Raw genomic sequence first — 14,858 nt, 5'->3', positions numbered from 1 at the left:
ATACCTGATAGGAATCAGTTAAAGAGGTAGGTTATTTATTTTGACCCATGATTTCTAAGGGTACAGATAATAGTCTTTTTCTCTGTGTTTCTAGTTCCACGGGGAGTTAGAACATTATAGTAGTAGAGGAATTACAGGAAGTCTACCTCTTGAAAGACAAGACATAGAAGTAAGTGAAGATTCTGTAGACCAGATGTAAGCTATAAATCCAGGACTCTTGGGAAAGAACTCTAGCTGAGCCCCACCCACCAATGCTATTAGGCTTCCCAAAATAACTGGAGACCAGCCATTCAATAGCACGGGTCTGTTGAGGGCTTCATAGGCAAATGATAACAATAAACTTTTCTGTCAGACTATCTCATTATTCACCAATCCAAAGATAAAAAATGACACACAGAGATACAGTGTATATATTGTAACTATTTCCAGTTTTCATTAAATATGCTGTCTTTAATCTTGCTCAAATTGTTTTCTTCCAAGAGCCAGAAATTGAGAGAGAAATTATTTTATTATAGTTTTTCCTAAATATCTCATAGGAACAAATGTGGAGACAAATATTGGAACTATTTTGCTTCTTCTTCCATAAGGGGAAAACATATTCTGTAAGTTTTCTTTTGTGGCCTTTAAGGTAATGAAAAATTGAAAAAAAAAAAACTATGCATGTTACAAGTTACCTGTTCACTAGACATAGTTTTATAATGTGTTTTTATTTTATTTAGTTTAGTGTGTGTGTGTGTGTGTGTGTGTGTGTGTGTGTGTGTGTGCATGCGTGTACTACACAGATACCATGGTGCACATGTGGATGTCAGAAGACGATTTTCAGAAATCTTTTCTTACTCTACCTTGTAGACACAGGATCTGTCTTTTTCCTCCCGTTGTACAGCATGTTTCAGGATAATTGGCCCTCAAACTTTATGGAATTATTTTCCACTACCTATCATGCACTAGGAGTGCTAGGATTGCAGATGTGTACTACACATTCAGATTTTTTGTACAAAGTCTGGAATAACATATAAACTGTCATGATAGATCACAAGCATTCTATCTGCTGAGCCACTGTTCTGGCCCTGTTCTCTGGCATCTGATGATATAGTAATTATGAACAGACATATTCATCTGCTAAAATTAATGAAGAGAATAACTCAAATTTTTTACTCGTATCAATCTTCACCACTGGTAAAACTGGAGAAGAATTATATTTACATTAGAATCACACTTTACATTGGACCTGTTTAGGAAAAGTTGTCTTTACTTAGTCTTTTGTGTTGGCTTGAAGCTTTCTCTGACCAGTTTGTGGTATTTCTTGGGATCATCCTTGTTCAGTTCATGTTTGAGATGTAATGTTAGTGAAAGTTTTTGTGTGTAGCTTCTAATATTACTAGGAGACACCATCTCAGAGCAAACTCCCCCCATCCTACGACCCTCATAATCTTTCCATCCTCTCTTCTGTAGTGCTCCCTGAGCCATAGGTGGGGGAGTGTTTTGTATATGTCATTTAGGACTGGGACCCACAAGGCTGCATTTTTATTAGTTGTGTTTTTCTGTAGTGGTCTCCGTCTGTTCCAAAGAGAAATTTATTTGATGAGGAATGAAGACTATGTTTACCTGTGGCATAAAGACAAATATTTATAGAATGATCTTAGGGAATACACTGACTTAATAAATTTGAGACTATAGATTCTCCTCCAATAACCATTACTTCACTAGCACTATGTAGTTAGTTAGTACCAGACATTGTATCTACCCTGTTGAGCTGTCTTAAATCCAATTACAGAGGTGTAGGTTACTACCAAGGTGTGCATAGTCCTACTACATACTTAAGGTTGTCCTGACATGCTGGTCATTGATGTGGTTTATAGGTGTCACAGATGGCTAGAACTGTTGATTGCTTCATTCATTTGAAAGCTTTTATGGTACCTTTTCAGAAAGGGGCCATTCAGGTGACCGATTTCATCTTTGCTGACACTGCTTCCTCCCACAGCCAAAGACTACCTAACGAAAACCCCAGTGACAGACATATTATTATGCCTCTGTTGAGTTGTTGGACGGGGCTGTCTAAGAGACTCCCACAACATACAGCCTATTGCTTTTGCCTTTGGTTACTCCTTCAGGTGGAATGTAAATCACTTTTATGAAAACATCTTGCACTTCAAAATCAGAGTCCAAAGACTCCAGAAATGGAACTGACCTAAAAGTAATTTTTGAACTCTGGAATCGGCCTATTGTGTCTGAGATATTTTTTCAGCTACTTTCTGTAATCAAGAATTTTTTTTTATATTGAATTCCTTAACTGGCAGAGAAAACAATCAAGCCTCCTAGACAGTAACTTTCCAAATATCACTGAACCTGAACTTTGTGTTTTCCTCATATAACTGCATACTTCAAAGGTTCTTCAAGTAGCTGAATTCACAGTGGATACTCACAGAAAGTATAGAAGCATGTCACGGGGTAAGTAAAATACATACAAACAAGTAATTCTTTCTGCTGTTAGGGTTTGTAATCAAATGTGATGTTATTTCCTACCTGAGATTCAATGATGTTATCACTCTTCATTTTATTTCATTTAAGAGAAGTCAGCTAAGCCACATATCTGCAAATAGTAATTGCCTACACAGTTGTCCACAGGGGCTGGCAATTACCCTGGGATAATGTCCCACTTGTCATGGACTTTAAGATAAATAGTGATCTCTCACAAGACTTATCTTCAAAACCTGGGGACAAATATTGTCTCTAAGTCAAAATAGGTTCCACTGTTGAAAGTCTTAGATGGTGCCTAGGTAAGTGTTTTAATCCGTGACATAGCAGCAAAATATCTAAGGTCAATGTTACAAAGCTAATGTTTGTGCTTTAGATAACGTGTACCTTTGTTGATTCCATATGAGAGTCAGTCTTCATGGCGGTTAAGAAAAGAGGTGGCAGCAGACAGTGTGATACACTGAAGCTAGCTACAACTATGATAGTTACACAAACACACTGCACCATCTGTTATTTACTTTACTGACAAGATACTGAAGCTGACTTTCCATGTTTTAGAACCTTGTGAACCTATGGTAATGGTTAAAATCGTTAGTGAACATGTTCCTGTTGTTTCAAAGGATTAAAACACTCCATATAAAAATTTTAAAAAATATAGATTAGATCATGCCTAAGCTTCTCCGACTGTAGTTAATACTCTTTAATTTTATAACCTACCCTAAAACTCCCATGGCAGTGTAAAACAATTCAAGATCAGAGTCGTTGCAGTATTTTGAGTAAAAGGACAATGAAAACTCAATGTATGAACTTGAAAAAATTACTTCTTTCTTTTATTTCAGGTCCACTTGCAAAAGAAATTCTTTAAAGCATGTCACAAGAAAATTGAGAAGTATAAATAAAATGAGACATGTAAATATATATTCTACACTCCATACCTCATAATTTTTACTAATTATTTGTTGCTTCCATCAGGACCATCACCATCATCATCACTATATATTACCACGTGTAAACAGGTGTTATATGAAACTTTACTCAAGTTCTGGTTCCTAGAATTAGGAATAATCATAATTGAAAGAATGGAAAGTTACTCTATGGAGTGCTGCTCCATTGACACAGTGTTACTTTACTATGTGTTGATGTTATTGTGGTTATACTTTATTTTCATTTAGTGACATTTCACTCAGTTATTAACTTTTTTTGCTTGTTTAATTGTTCTGTTGTTTCTAATAAAAATTAATAAGCACGTTCTGACGAATGTGGCTTATTTTATGAAATTCCAATAGCACACTCTAGACAAACATAAAAGTTTCTAATAAATTTTAGAGTTCTATAATATACTTGATCTCAGCCTCAAATTGTAACTCCAACACCTAGAGTATGATTATTATTAATGAGGAAGTAATGAAATAATGTATACTATTTAAGATAGAAGAGTCTAAGTTTCTAGGCAATTATTTTATTATTCTGCCACATGCTCAGCATTTATACATTAGCTGTGCCAACTGCAAGGCAAATAAGCAGACGTATTTGATGAGCCTGTTTTCACAATGCAAAATACTACATGACTTCCTTTTCCTGACTCAGCCTCTCCAGTATCTAGGTTCACATATGTCTACCAATAGACCAGTTTTCAAGTCAAATCTTGATGCTGCTGATGATTTCTTAGATGGTATGATCTATGGGCTATTATAGCAGAGAATTTCCTTAGTTGTTTTTCATAGACCCAGAGTTTCTTAATTCTTTATACTACTTTTACCTTTATCTAAAATAATGGTAAACAAACCTAAGTACTTTTTTAATTTAGATTTTTCTCTTCTGCAAATTTCTGTGTCTTGTCCTTGAAAGAGTATTTGTAACTTTTTTATCCAGGGAAAGGCAAATGTGTCCTTCTTGTATGCTATATTTATTTTTCTAAGAAGTATTCCATGGAGATACTTTGTATGCTGTAGGGTCTATATTTACCTCTTTATCATTTAAATCCTAGTGAATTATAATCATCAGAAAACAAAAGAGGTCCATAAAACCGGACCAAAACTAATTTAAGAATTATCTTTGATATTTCAAGATACTGAGACAAGAAAACTAGAAATAAAACACCATTTTATTTTTAAATTCTGTAAGGTTTTATTTGTAAAATGTTCATATAATGTTTTCTCCAGCCACCAAATCATAATTTCCTACATCACAAAGTGATTAAGTGATGCTACTTAGGTCGCACAAACATTAAGTGGCAAAGCTAAGATTCAAATCTGGCAACTTGTGCATATTTGTTACATTATATAATTTTTTATTTAGTTTTCTAATTCTTGATCACAGAATTTCTGTGATTATTAAAATTTAAATGATAACATACCAATAACATTCCCATAATTTTCTTAACTTGGCAGTCTACAAGTGTGTAGATTTTGGGCCCTAACATTACAGCTGAGTCTCTAAAAAATTTCGAAACTTTTAGTATTTTTCCCAATCTCAAAAATGACCCCAAAAATCTCATATTAAAATGAAAAAAAATGCAAACCTTTAGCAGGGTGACTGCCTCAAGAAATATCACCTTCTAAGTAATATCTTCAGGAATCAAGAATAACTTCTCAGTTCCCATTTAAAACAAGTAATGGTAAAATTAAAGTAATAAATATAACTTAAGTTAATTAATTTTAAGTTAACACACAAACTCAGGGGCCTGATTATGACACTTTGATAATACATCACTGTGCTTTGCTCTTATCCATCATTCTCTTCCATTGCTCTCTTCTTTTTGCTTATGTACTCCTCCCTTTGCTTTCAAATAACATGCATCTGTTTATTCTCTCATTAGTCTAATTATCCTCTCATCTGTCACAAAATGCATAAGAATGTAATGAATGGGTAATGAAAAGGCCGTGAGAGTGGCAAGACACACAGATATGTTTTTTTATTTCTCCTTAGAAGAGAAAACAAAGATCTTGGATCACTCATCGCCCAGGTAACTTCCCATTGCTGGATATCATCGACTGCCAATGAGAAAAGCAAGAAGCCCACAAAGATGCAGCACACAAACTATACCAGGCCAACAGAGTTCATATTTATTGGGTTCACAGATTATATGCCATTCAGAATCATGTTGTTCTTGGTGTTTCTCATAGTGTATACATTGACTGTGGTTGGAAATATGGGCCTAATAATCCTAGTTAATATTGACTTAAGCCTTCAAACCCCCATGTATCACTTTCTTAGCAATTTGTCTTTCTTAGATATCAGCTATTCTACAGCCATTGCTCCTAAAATGCTGATAAATTTCTTAGCTTCCAGGAAAAGCATCTCTTTCAATGGATGTGCTGTACAAATGTTTTTCTTTGCATGCTTTGCAGATGCTGAGTGTCTTATCCTGGCTGCAATGGCATATGACCGCTATGCAGCCATTTGTAACCCACTGCTTTATTCTACTCTGGTGTCTCGAAGGGTCTGTTTTAGCCTTGTAATACTGGCATATTTTAGTGGAAGTATGACCTCACTGGTGCATGTGTCCCTCGCATTTATGCTTCCATACTGTGGCTCCAATATTGTCAACCACTTTTTCTGTGACATCCCACCACTGCTTGCTTTATCATGTGCAGATACCCATATTAATGAGCTTCTGCTCTTTGCCTTGTGTGGCACAATCCAGATGAGCACCTTCCTGGTCATCCTTATCTCTTACTTCTGCATCCTCATCACTGTTTTGAACATCAAGTCCTCAGGAGGCAGGAGCAAAACCTTCTCCACCTGTGCTTCCCACCTCATAGCTGTCGCATTGTTCTATGGAACACTCCTGTTTATGTACTTGCGTCCCACCACCAGCTATTCTCCAGACACCGATAAGGTAGTTGCTCTGTTTTACACTGTTGTCTTTCCTATGTTGAATCCAATTATTTACAGCTTCAGAAACAAGGATGTGAAAAATGCAGTCAAAAAATTATTTGAAAAAAAGGGTATCTTCAAATGAATGAGAATCCAAGTTGCTTAAAAATGCCCATTCCTGGTTGACTTTAAAGATACACCTTCTCATTATTAAGGATAATTCATGAATACTTTCCTTTTATAATATTACAAACTTACCATTGTATGTGACTTCAGGTACACAGACATTGATAAATATGTATTCTTCATTGAAGAAGATACTTCTCCATTTATTAACGTCTTCAATTACTTTCATAAACACTTCATTTTCTAAACGTTGGTTACATTTGAACCAATTGTTTGACTATATCTACTGTGACAGTTTTCATCATTTCTTTTTCCAACTATTTGCAGTTAGTGTCTATAATTATTATTTATTTCAAAGATTAATTTTATGTCTTGAAACTCTGCTGTTCTTATTGCACCCTTCTTTTTTCAGTCTTCAGTATTTTCTGTGCATAAGGTCAGGTAATTTTTCAAATTTTGTTTTCATCTTTCCAGAATAAAAAGGATTTTCTACCTATTCTGTGTAATTATCTGACTACAGATTCTACTACTCTATCACATAGTAATGGCAAACATAGATCTTCACTTAGGAAAATGTAAGCTGTTGATTTGCTATACTCAGCTTTACTGGTTTAAGGTAATTCATTTTTAAATTCAAGAGCAAGGAATTTGTATATTAATGAAAGTCACCTTAAAATATATCTGCTCCATTTAAAAGTTCATTAGATAAATGAACAAATAATTTCAATAATTAAATTGTACATTTTATATACTACATCATTGATCAACTTTGACACTCAACATAATACCTTTCACACCAAAAAGAGTATTGCATTTGTTGTGTTTTCACTATTGTCATTGTTTTGATAATGTTTCAACTATCAAATGTACAAAATATGAAGAAAATTAGTGAGATATAACGCATATTTGTAAATTAAATATGATAAACTATATGTAGGCATTTGGAACCCAGAATGTCCCATTCATTCTCTCTGTGTGTGCATGTGCATGTCCATGTGTGTGCACATGTGCATATACATGTGTGTCTGTGTGCATTTGTGTGCCTGTGTGTGTGCATGCATGTGTGTGTACTAAAATATATAAGAGTTATTATAATAAGGTCTACTAATAATGCAGGATATGCAATCTCAACTGGGCATCTCTTGTCACCAAAAGAGGCTTCCGCTAGTGAGGCTGGTTTTCATTCAATTGATTTATTTGCCAAGGAGGTACTATGGAAATTCCCATGCAACCTAGGTTGTTGCTAAGACAAAGGGTTTCTCTTTCCAAATTTACAGTGGGATCAAATTGCCAAGGAAAATACTCACATAACTCATTTAACATGGAGAAATCAAGGTATTGTTTACATGGAGCTTTCACCACTATGCTCTAGTCTTTTTGGTGTAGGAAGGTACTCTGCAACCTACCAAAGTAATATTTAAATGCTACTCCAGCCACAAAACCCATGATCTACAGTATGTGTTGCCTGTAAAATATGTTAAGGTGATGGTGGTACAGACCTTGTGGTAGTAGTAAATCAAGGTCTGATTTGACTTAAGGATCACTCCATCAGAGGAAACTGATGTCTGATACTGTTTGGATAACCACAAACCAGAGACTAGATAGCCCAGAGGTCTATAATAAAACCAAACATACTAGTTTACAAAAGTATCAGTGTATTACTCCTAATGATATAGTTCTACACTCATAGGTCAGGGCCTTGTGCAGTCATCATGAGAGAAGCTTCCTCCTGAAGTAGGTGGAAACAAATGCAGAGACCCACAGACAGATGATATGCAGAGGGAAAGACTAAATGGGAGAGTTTCATCAAATCCTTCCCCTCAGAGCTCACAGAACTCCTCAAAATAGGAGGCAGAAAGATTATAAGATTATAAGAGATGGTGGACATCAGGATAAGAAGACCCCCTGAATCAACTAAGCAAGGTGCATTTGAATTCACAGAGACTGAAGCAGCAAGCAAGGATGAAGGATGTGTATGGGTCGGTGCCAGGTCCTCTGCATATATATTGAATATTTTAGCTTAGTATTTTCATGTGACTCTTGAGTGTAAGAATGAGTTGGTCTCTGATTCTTGTGCCTGCTCATGGGACACTTTTTCTCCCATTGGTTAGGCATGTCCAACTTTAGTATGATAGTTTTTGCTTCATCCTATTATACTTTAGTTTGTCATGTTTGGTTGTTATCTCTTAGAAGCCTGTTCTTTTCTAATGAGAGACAGAAAGGGAGTGGAGCCAGTGGGGAGGAGCTAGAACAGGTGGAAGGAGGAGAAACTATAATGAGGGTATATTGTATAAGAAAAACATCTCATTTCAATAAAAGAAAAAATATTTCTTATTACTTAAAAGAACAAGGGCATAAAAACATCTATACATAAACACAATGAAGTTCTGTAGTGTAACCAAATCTTTCAGCTCAATACCTGAAATCTTAGACTCTCTCAAGATTTTCTGGGCTTCAAAATGCTTGGGTAGGTCTACTTTTCTAGCTCTGATATCCTCAGAACCCAATTTATTCTGTAGGTTTAGCCGGACTCTAATCTACACCTACTACTGTTGCCATTGGCAGAAATCTTGTGGTCCTGGCATCTCCAATATCCTGAGATTTCCACTGCACCTGAGGCTGCACCTTTATGAGCAAGTATCCTTGCCTTCCTTCGGGTACTCCAATCCTGACACACAATGAAAAGCCTTAGATTATCTTGAAGGCCTCTTAAATACAACCTAAATACTATAGCTTTAATTTTGCCAAAATCAGTACCAAGTAGGAAAATACTATATATTACTAAGTGCAGCTGGAAGCTTGACATGAAGTCGTGGATGCTCCCCCCAACCCTTGAAATCAGGCTCTGTGTGCTGGCCCTGAGGAAGTTCTCCCCTGCAAACAATCCTTCATTGTCTCAGTGAAGTACAAGTGTTATTTACATAACCTTGAGGGGAATTAGGAGGTGTGGTCCTGTTGGAGGAAGAACTTTACTGGGGGTATGCTTTGTGGTTTCAGAAGACCAAGCCAGGCCTCCTGACTCTAGTGTTTCTGTCTGTCTCTGTCTCTCTGTCTCTGTCTCTCTGTCTCTGTCTCTCTGTCTCTCTGTCTCTCTGTCTCTCTCTCTCTCTCTCTCTCTCTCTCTCTCTTTCTCTCTCTCTCTCTCTCTCCTGCTACCTATAGATCAAGATGTAGAACTCTCAGCTATCTCTATAGCACCATGTCTGTCTGCATGCCACTATGCTACTTGCCATGCTGATAATGGACTAAACTTCTGAACTTGTAAACCAGACCCAATTAATTGCTTTCTGTTTTAAGAGCTGATGCCGTTCTGCTGCCTCTTCACAGCAATAGAACATTGACCACAACTTGTTGTTAACCAAAACACTGTTGTTGGAATGTAGAATTTTTTATTTTGGATTAACAAAGCAGTTGAGCAATGCCTTAAATGGGGCTTAATGGGCCATACTAATAGGAGCAAGAAAAATGTTGGTGCTAAGATCAATGTAGATTATGACAGCCCTGATCAAGAGGTTTCACAGTGACCTTAAGTTTATTCTTGTGATATTTTGTAGAAGAATGTGGCTGCTTTTTATCCTTGTCCAAAATGTCTGACTGAGGCTAAAGATAAGAGTTTAAAATTAATGACATTGGGAGAGGAGATTTCAAAACAGCTTAATATTGAATCTGTCAGGTAGTTATTGGTGGTGACTCTTATGCAGATCTATGATGAAAAGGAGCATCCCCAGCAAGGAAAACTACAAAATGTAAAGTTTGAGGAGAAAAGCAGCACCGAAGTACCTTCCTACACTAAAGAGAGAGAACATAGTGGTGAAAGCTCCATGTAGGCAATACCTTGATTTCTCCATGTTCAGTGAGTTGTGTGGGTATTGTCCTTGGCAATTGGATCTCACTGTAAATTTGCAGAGAGCAACCCTTTGTCTTAGCAACAACCTGGGTTACAAGGGAATTTTCATAGTACCTCCTTGGCAAATAAATCAATAAAATGCAACACAGTCTCACCTTTAATCACAGCACTTGGGAAGCAGATGCAGGTGGATCACTGAGTTCAAGGCCAGCCTGGTGAGTGAACTCACCAGGTGAACTAACTCTACAGAGTGAGTTCCAGGACAGCCAAGATTATGCAATGAAGGAAACCACCAAAAAACAGAAAGCTGGTGAAAAGTATTTGAATGAGCAGGTCGTGTTCCATTCCCAGCAAGCAGAAAAACTTCACAGTTTTGGCCATGTGGTTCTGGCTTTAGAGGCAAGAATACAAGAAAGGGGTTGTGGAATTTCCCTCTGTGGCTAAGAAGCTGCTGAGGCTAGGTGTGCCTGGGCGTCCCTGCTTTGAGGCACAGAAAAGCTATTGTTGGAAGCTGTTAAAGCAAAGCCTGGATTTCATTGGAGACCCTGAGATGTTGGAAATGCCAGAATCATGGGATACCTGCTGAGGAGCCCTGCTAACAGGGAGTAGAAACAACCAAAGAGAGAGAATTGGGTTGTAGTCAACACAGCTGAAAAGACTTGGTTATCTGAACAGCAGTTTGATATTAGACATGAAGATGCAAAATTCAGAGTTCATCTTGCTTTGCCTCAATATTTCATCACTCTGCTCTCTTTCTTCCCTTTTGGAATGGTAATGTAAATCCTGTACCACTGTATGTTGGAAGGTTGTGATCTGCTTTTTTATTTTGATTTTACAGATTATTACGGTTAAAAGATTACAATGCGTCTCCAAAGACACTTTGAACTTTGGACTTTTCAATAGTGTTTAGACTGTGATAGATTATAAGAGGGGCACTTTTGAATTCAGACTGATTTTTTTTTTGAATTATGATATGGCTACAAGCCTACTTGGGCTAGTGAGGGGAAAGTAGTGATTTGAATAGGAATTTCTCCCTGCCCCCCCCCCATTGTCTCATATATTTGAATGGTTAGCCATTACAAAGTGGTGTTACTTTTCAGAGATTAGGAGGTATGGCTTTGTTGGTGGAAGTATTCCACTGGACATAGGCTTTGATATTTCGGAAGCCTAAGCCATGCTCAGTCTCTCTCTCTCTCTCTCTCTCTCTCTCTCTCTCTCTCTCTCTCTCTCTCTCTCTCCCTATGGCCTTTGGATCCAGATACAGAATTATCATCTATCTCTCTGGCACCATGTCTACCCACCATGCTTAAAATGGACTAAACCTTTGAACTTGTATGCCAGGCCCAGCTAAATGTTTTCCTTTATAAGAATTGCCATGGTCGTAGTGCCTCTTCACAGTAATAGGACATTGAGCAAGACAGTGATAAATCCACAATATTGCATGAAGAGCCCTTATGGACTATTTGCTTACATTTAAAACTTCACAAGCCAGCTCTTAGTTGCTTGAATTCCTCTCAGCATTATCTTCCTGGTTCCCACACCACATTAAGCTCTGAGCACTCAATGGCTTTTTTAGCTCAAATTCAAATGCTTTCACAATTCTCCCCAAGTTAATATGGTATGGTCCATTGTAACATCATCTACTTTTTCTGGTACTGATTTCTGTATTTTCTTTCTGAGTCAGCAGGTAGCTGCTAGTCATTTGCCCCCTTGGGCGTGGCCTGGACAGGGGCCCTTCAGACCTGGGATGCACATATGTGTACCTCTTCTCTTGGCTACCTTGTGGTCTTGGATGCTGGTGCTACAGATCAAGGCAGAGCTCTCCTGAGAACCTCACTGGACTGTGCCCCACCCCTCTAGGATTCTGTGACCAACTCCTTTATTCTTGTTTTGAGTTAACTCCCTAATTAATTCTGTTGACCATCAAATAGACTCTGTGAAATCATCCCAGTAAGGCTGTTCCCTCCTATATCAATTAGCAATCAAGAACATATCTCCACAAACAGGCTCAAAGGCCTATCTGATGGAGGCAGTTTTTCATTTGAGCGTCTGTTTTCCTCAGGTGTGCATGTTGACAACCAAGATAGCTTGCATAAGATAAGTAATGTATTATAGTGACAATTAGGTGATCCATTATGAATGTCACATAAGATCATTTAAAGAGACCATGTGTAGTCCAGTACATTGTCAAAGAGAATGTGTCAACTTGATACACTAGATTCCTTAAATTTCAGTATACAATTAACTACTTCACTTGCTCATACAGAGCAGTACACAATACACTGATCAAATTCAGTATTACTCCAGTACAATAGTCTTGGTCTTTTGTCAGTAGCCTCACTGGCTTAGGGCATGTGCACAGTCTTGATTATCCAGGCTGAAGAAAGATTGTCTCAGTCTGGCATAGGCTTGGACCTGCCTCAACTGAATGCACCAGGTTCTGCTGACTCCCCATGTGAGCCCTTGCCTTGGAGGAGGTGGGAATGAAGAGTGGCTTGGAAGGAAGGCTTGGGGGACAGGAGGAGGGAGGAGAGGGGGATCTATGGTCGGTATATAAAATGAATAGACAATTTCTTAATAATAAAAAAAGAGAAAAAAGAAAAAATGAAGCAACATCAACAATATAAAAAGCAGATCACATACTTTCAACATATAATGGCATAGGATATACATTTCCATTCCAAAATGAAGGAAAAGGAACACAATGAGGAAGTACTGGACCAAAGCAAGAAAACAAAAAACAAAAAACAAAAAACAAAACAAAGAGCTGGGAAAACTCAAAATTCTGCATCTTCATGTCTGGTATCAAAATGCTCTTCAGATCTCCAATTCCATTCATCTTTGTTGACTGTAACATATTTCTTTCTCTAGGTCTGGTTTTACTCCCTGTTAACAGCTCTCCTAGGCACTTTTCCCACAACTCTGGCATTTCTAACATGTTGGGTTCCCCAAGGCAATCCAGGTTTCAACTTCAAAGCTTCATGTAATGGTCTGTCTACTAGGCCTCCATTCAGGGACACCCCTGTCTAATGCCTGGCTTTATTCCATAACTTATTTCTTCTATTTTTAACTCTAAACCCAGAACCATATGACCCAAGCTGCTAAGTTCTGCTGCTTGCTATGGCTGGAACACGGCCCTCTCATTGATTTAATTCTTTGCCAGGAGCTTTCTTTCACTTCCTAAGCTTGGCTATCCTGAATGTTGCTGTATAGACCAGGCTAGCCTCAAGCTCTTATATCTTTCTATTACATCTTCATCAGTTTTCCATTTTCTTTAGTTCTCTTCACTGTCTAACCTTGGCTGTATTTGAAATTGCTTCTTAGACTAGGCTGGACTCAAACTCAGAGATCCACCAGTCTCTGCCTTTTGAGTGCTGGGATTAAAGGTGTGCCCACCACAACTGGCTCTAAGCTTTTTTAGTTCATTTTAAAAATCAGGAAATTTAGCTATGTGGAATATTTCCCTGAGGTCACCACCCCCTTTATTCCCTTTCTTAATCTGTTTATCTCCTTGAACATGGAATTTAACACTATTTCACTTCCTGGTGCTCATTTTCTCCTCAAAATTTACATTTTGCAATTTGCTCTTCTCAGCTTGCTCCATTTCATTGTAAACCCTCATTAGAATTTCCACTAAAAGCCACACAACGGAGTCTATACTATGCTGTTTTAAGATTTCCTCTGCCAGCAGGGTGGTGGTGGTGCAGGCCTTTAATCCCAGCATTTGGGAGGCAGAGCCTGGCAGATCTCTGTGAGTTTGAGGCCAGTCTGGTCTAGGGAGGGAGATCCAGGACAGGAACTAAAACTACATAGAGAAACCCTGTCTGGAAAAAAACAAAACAAAACAACAACAACAAAAAAAAAAACCCCTCCAAAACAAAACAAAAAACAAAAAAAAGATTTCCTCTGCCAATGGAATGAATCCAAAAACCTTTGCTTTAGTCTCAGGCAGACTCTTTAGACAAGGTCATAAAGCAGCTACTTTCTTCACCAATATATTACAAGAATGATCTCTAGGCAACATACTAAAATTCTTCTCCTCTGAAACCTCCAGAATGAGTCCCCCGTGCAAATAACTCTTAACAGCACTGTCTTCCACACTCCTACTATTATGGCCCATTAAGCAGTGCTAAAGCTGTAAGGATTATGTTCTTAATTATGTCACCATCCTGCGATGGGCAGCGCCGCGTAACCAACAGAACCATTCTGCTTTTCTAAACCCAAAGTACCAAAGTCCATATTACTTCAAACTAATGCATGGTCCAGCCTATCACAGAAATACACTAGTCCTTGATGTCAACTTTGTCTTACTTGAGGTTTTTATTTATATTAAGAGATACCTTGAACATGACAACTCTTACAAGGAAAATATTTAATTGGGGTGGCTCATTTACAGATTCAGAGGTTAAGTGCATTCTTATCATGGGGGGGGGAGCATGATGTCATACAGGCAGGTGTGGTGCTGCAGGAATAGCTGAGAGTGCTGTGTCTTGCAGGCAACAGGAAGTCAACTGAAAGTCACACTGGGGGAAGCATGAGCAAAAGAGACCTCAAAACCTGCCCCTACAGTGACACACTTCCTCCAACCAGG

At 37.9% G+C, this 14,858-nt stretch overlaps 1 protein-coding gene across 1 annotated transcript; it reads left to right on the top strand.

Annotated features, from left to right (window-relative positions):
• Positions 1–5,500: 5,500 nt before the first annotated feature.
• On the top strand, positions 5,501–6,439 carry LOC131908260 (olfactory receptor 5AS1-like). Its single transcript, XM_059259312.1, has one exon. It carries the CDS (start codon positions 5,501–5,503, stop codon positions 6,437–6,439), a length of 939 nt encoding a protein of 312 aa, XP_059115295.1.
• The last annotated feature ends 8,419 nt before the right edge of the window (positions 6,440–14,858 follow it).

Source organism: Peromyscus eremicus, chromosome 4 (assembly GCF_949786415.1).
Source record: "Peromyscus eremicus chromosome 4, PerEre_H2_v1, whole genome shotgun sequence".
Lineage (NCBI taxonomy): Eukaryota > Metazoa > Chordata > Mammalia > Rodentia > Cricetidae > Peromyscus > Peromyscus eremicus.
The sequence above is the reverse complement of the archived record's forward strand: the minus strand, read 5'-3'. Positions and strand labels throughout refer to the sequence as shown.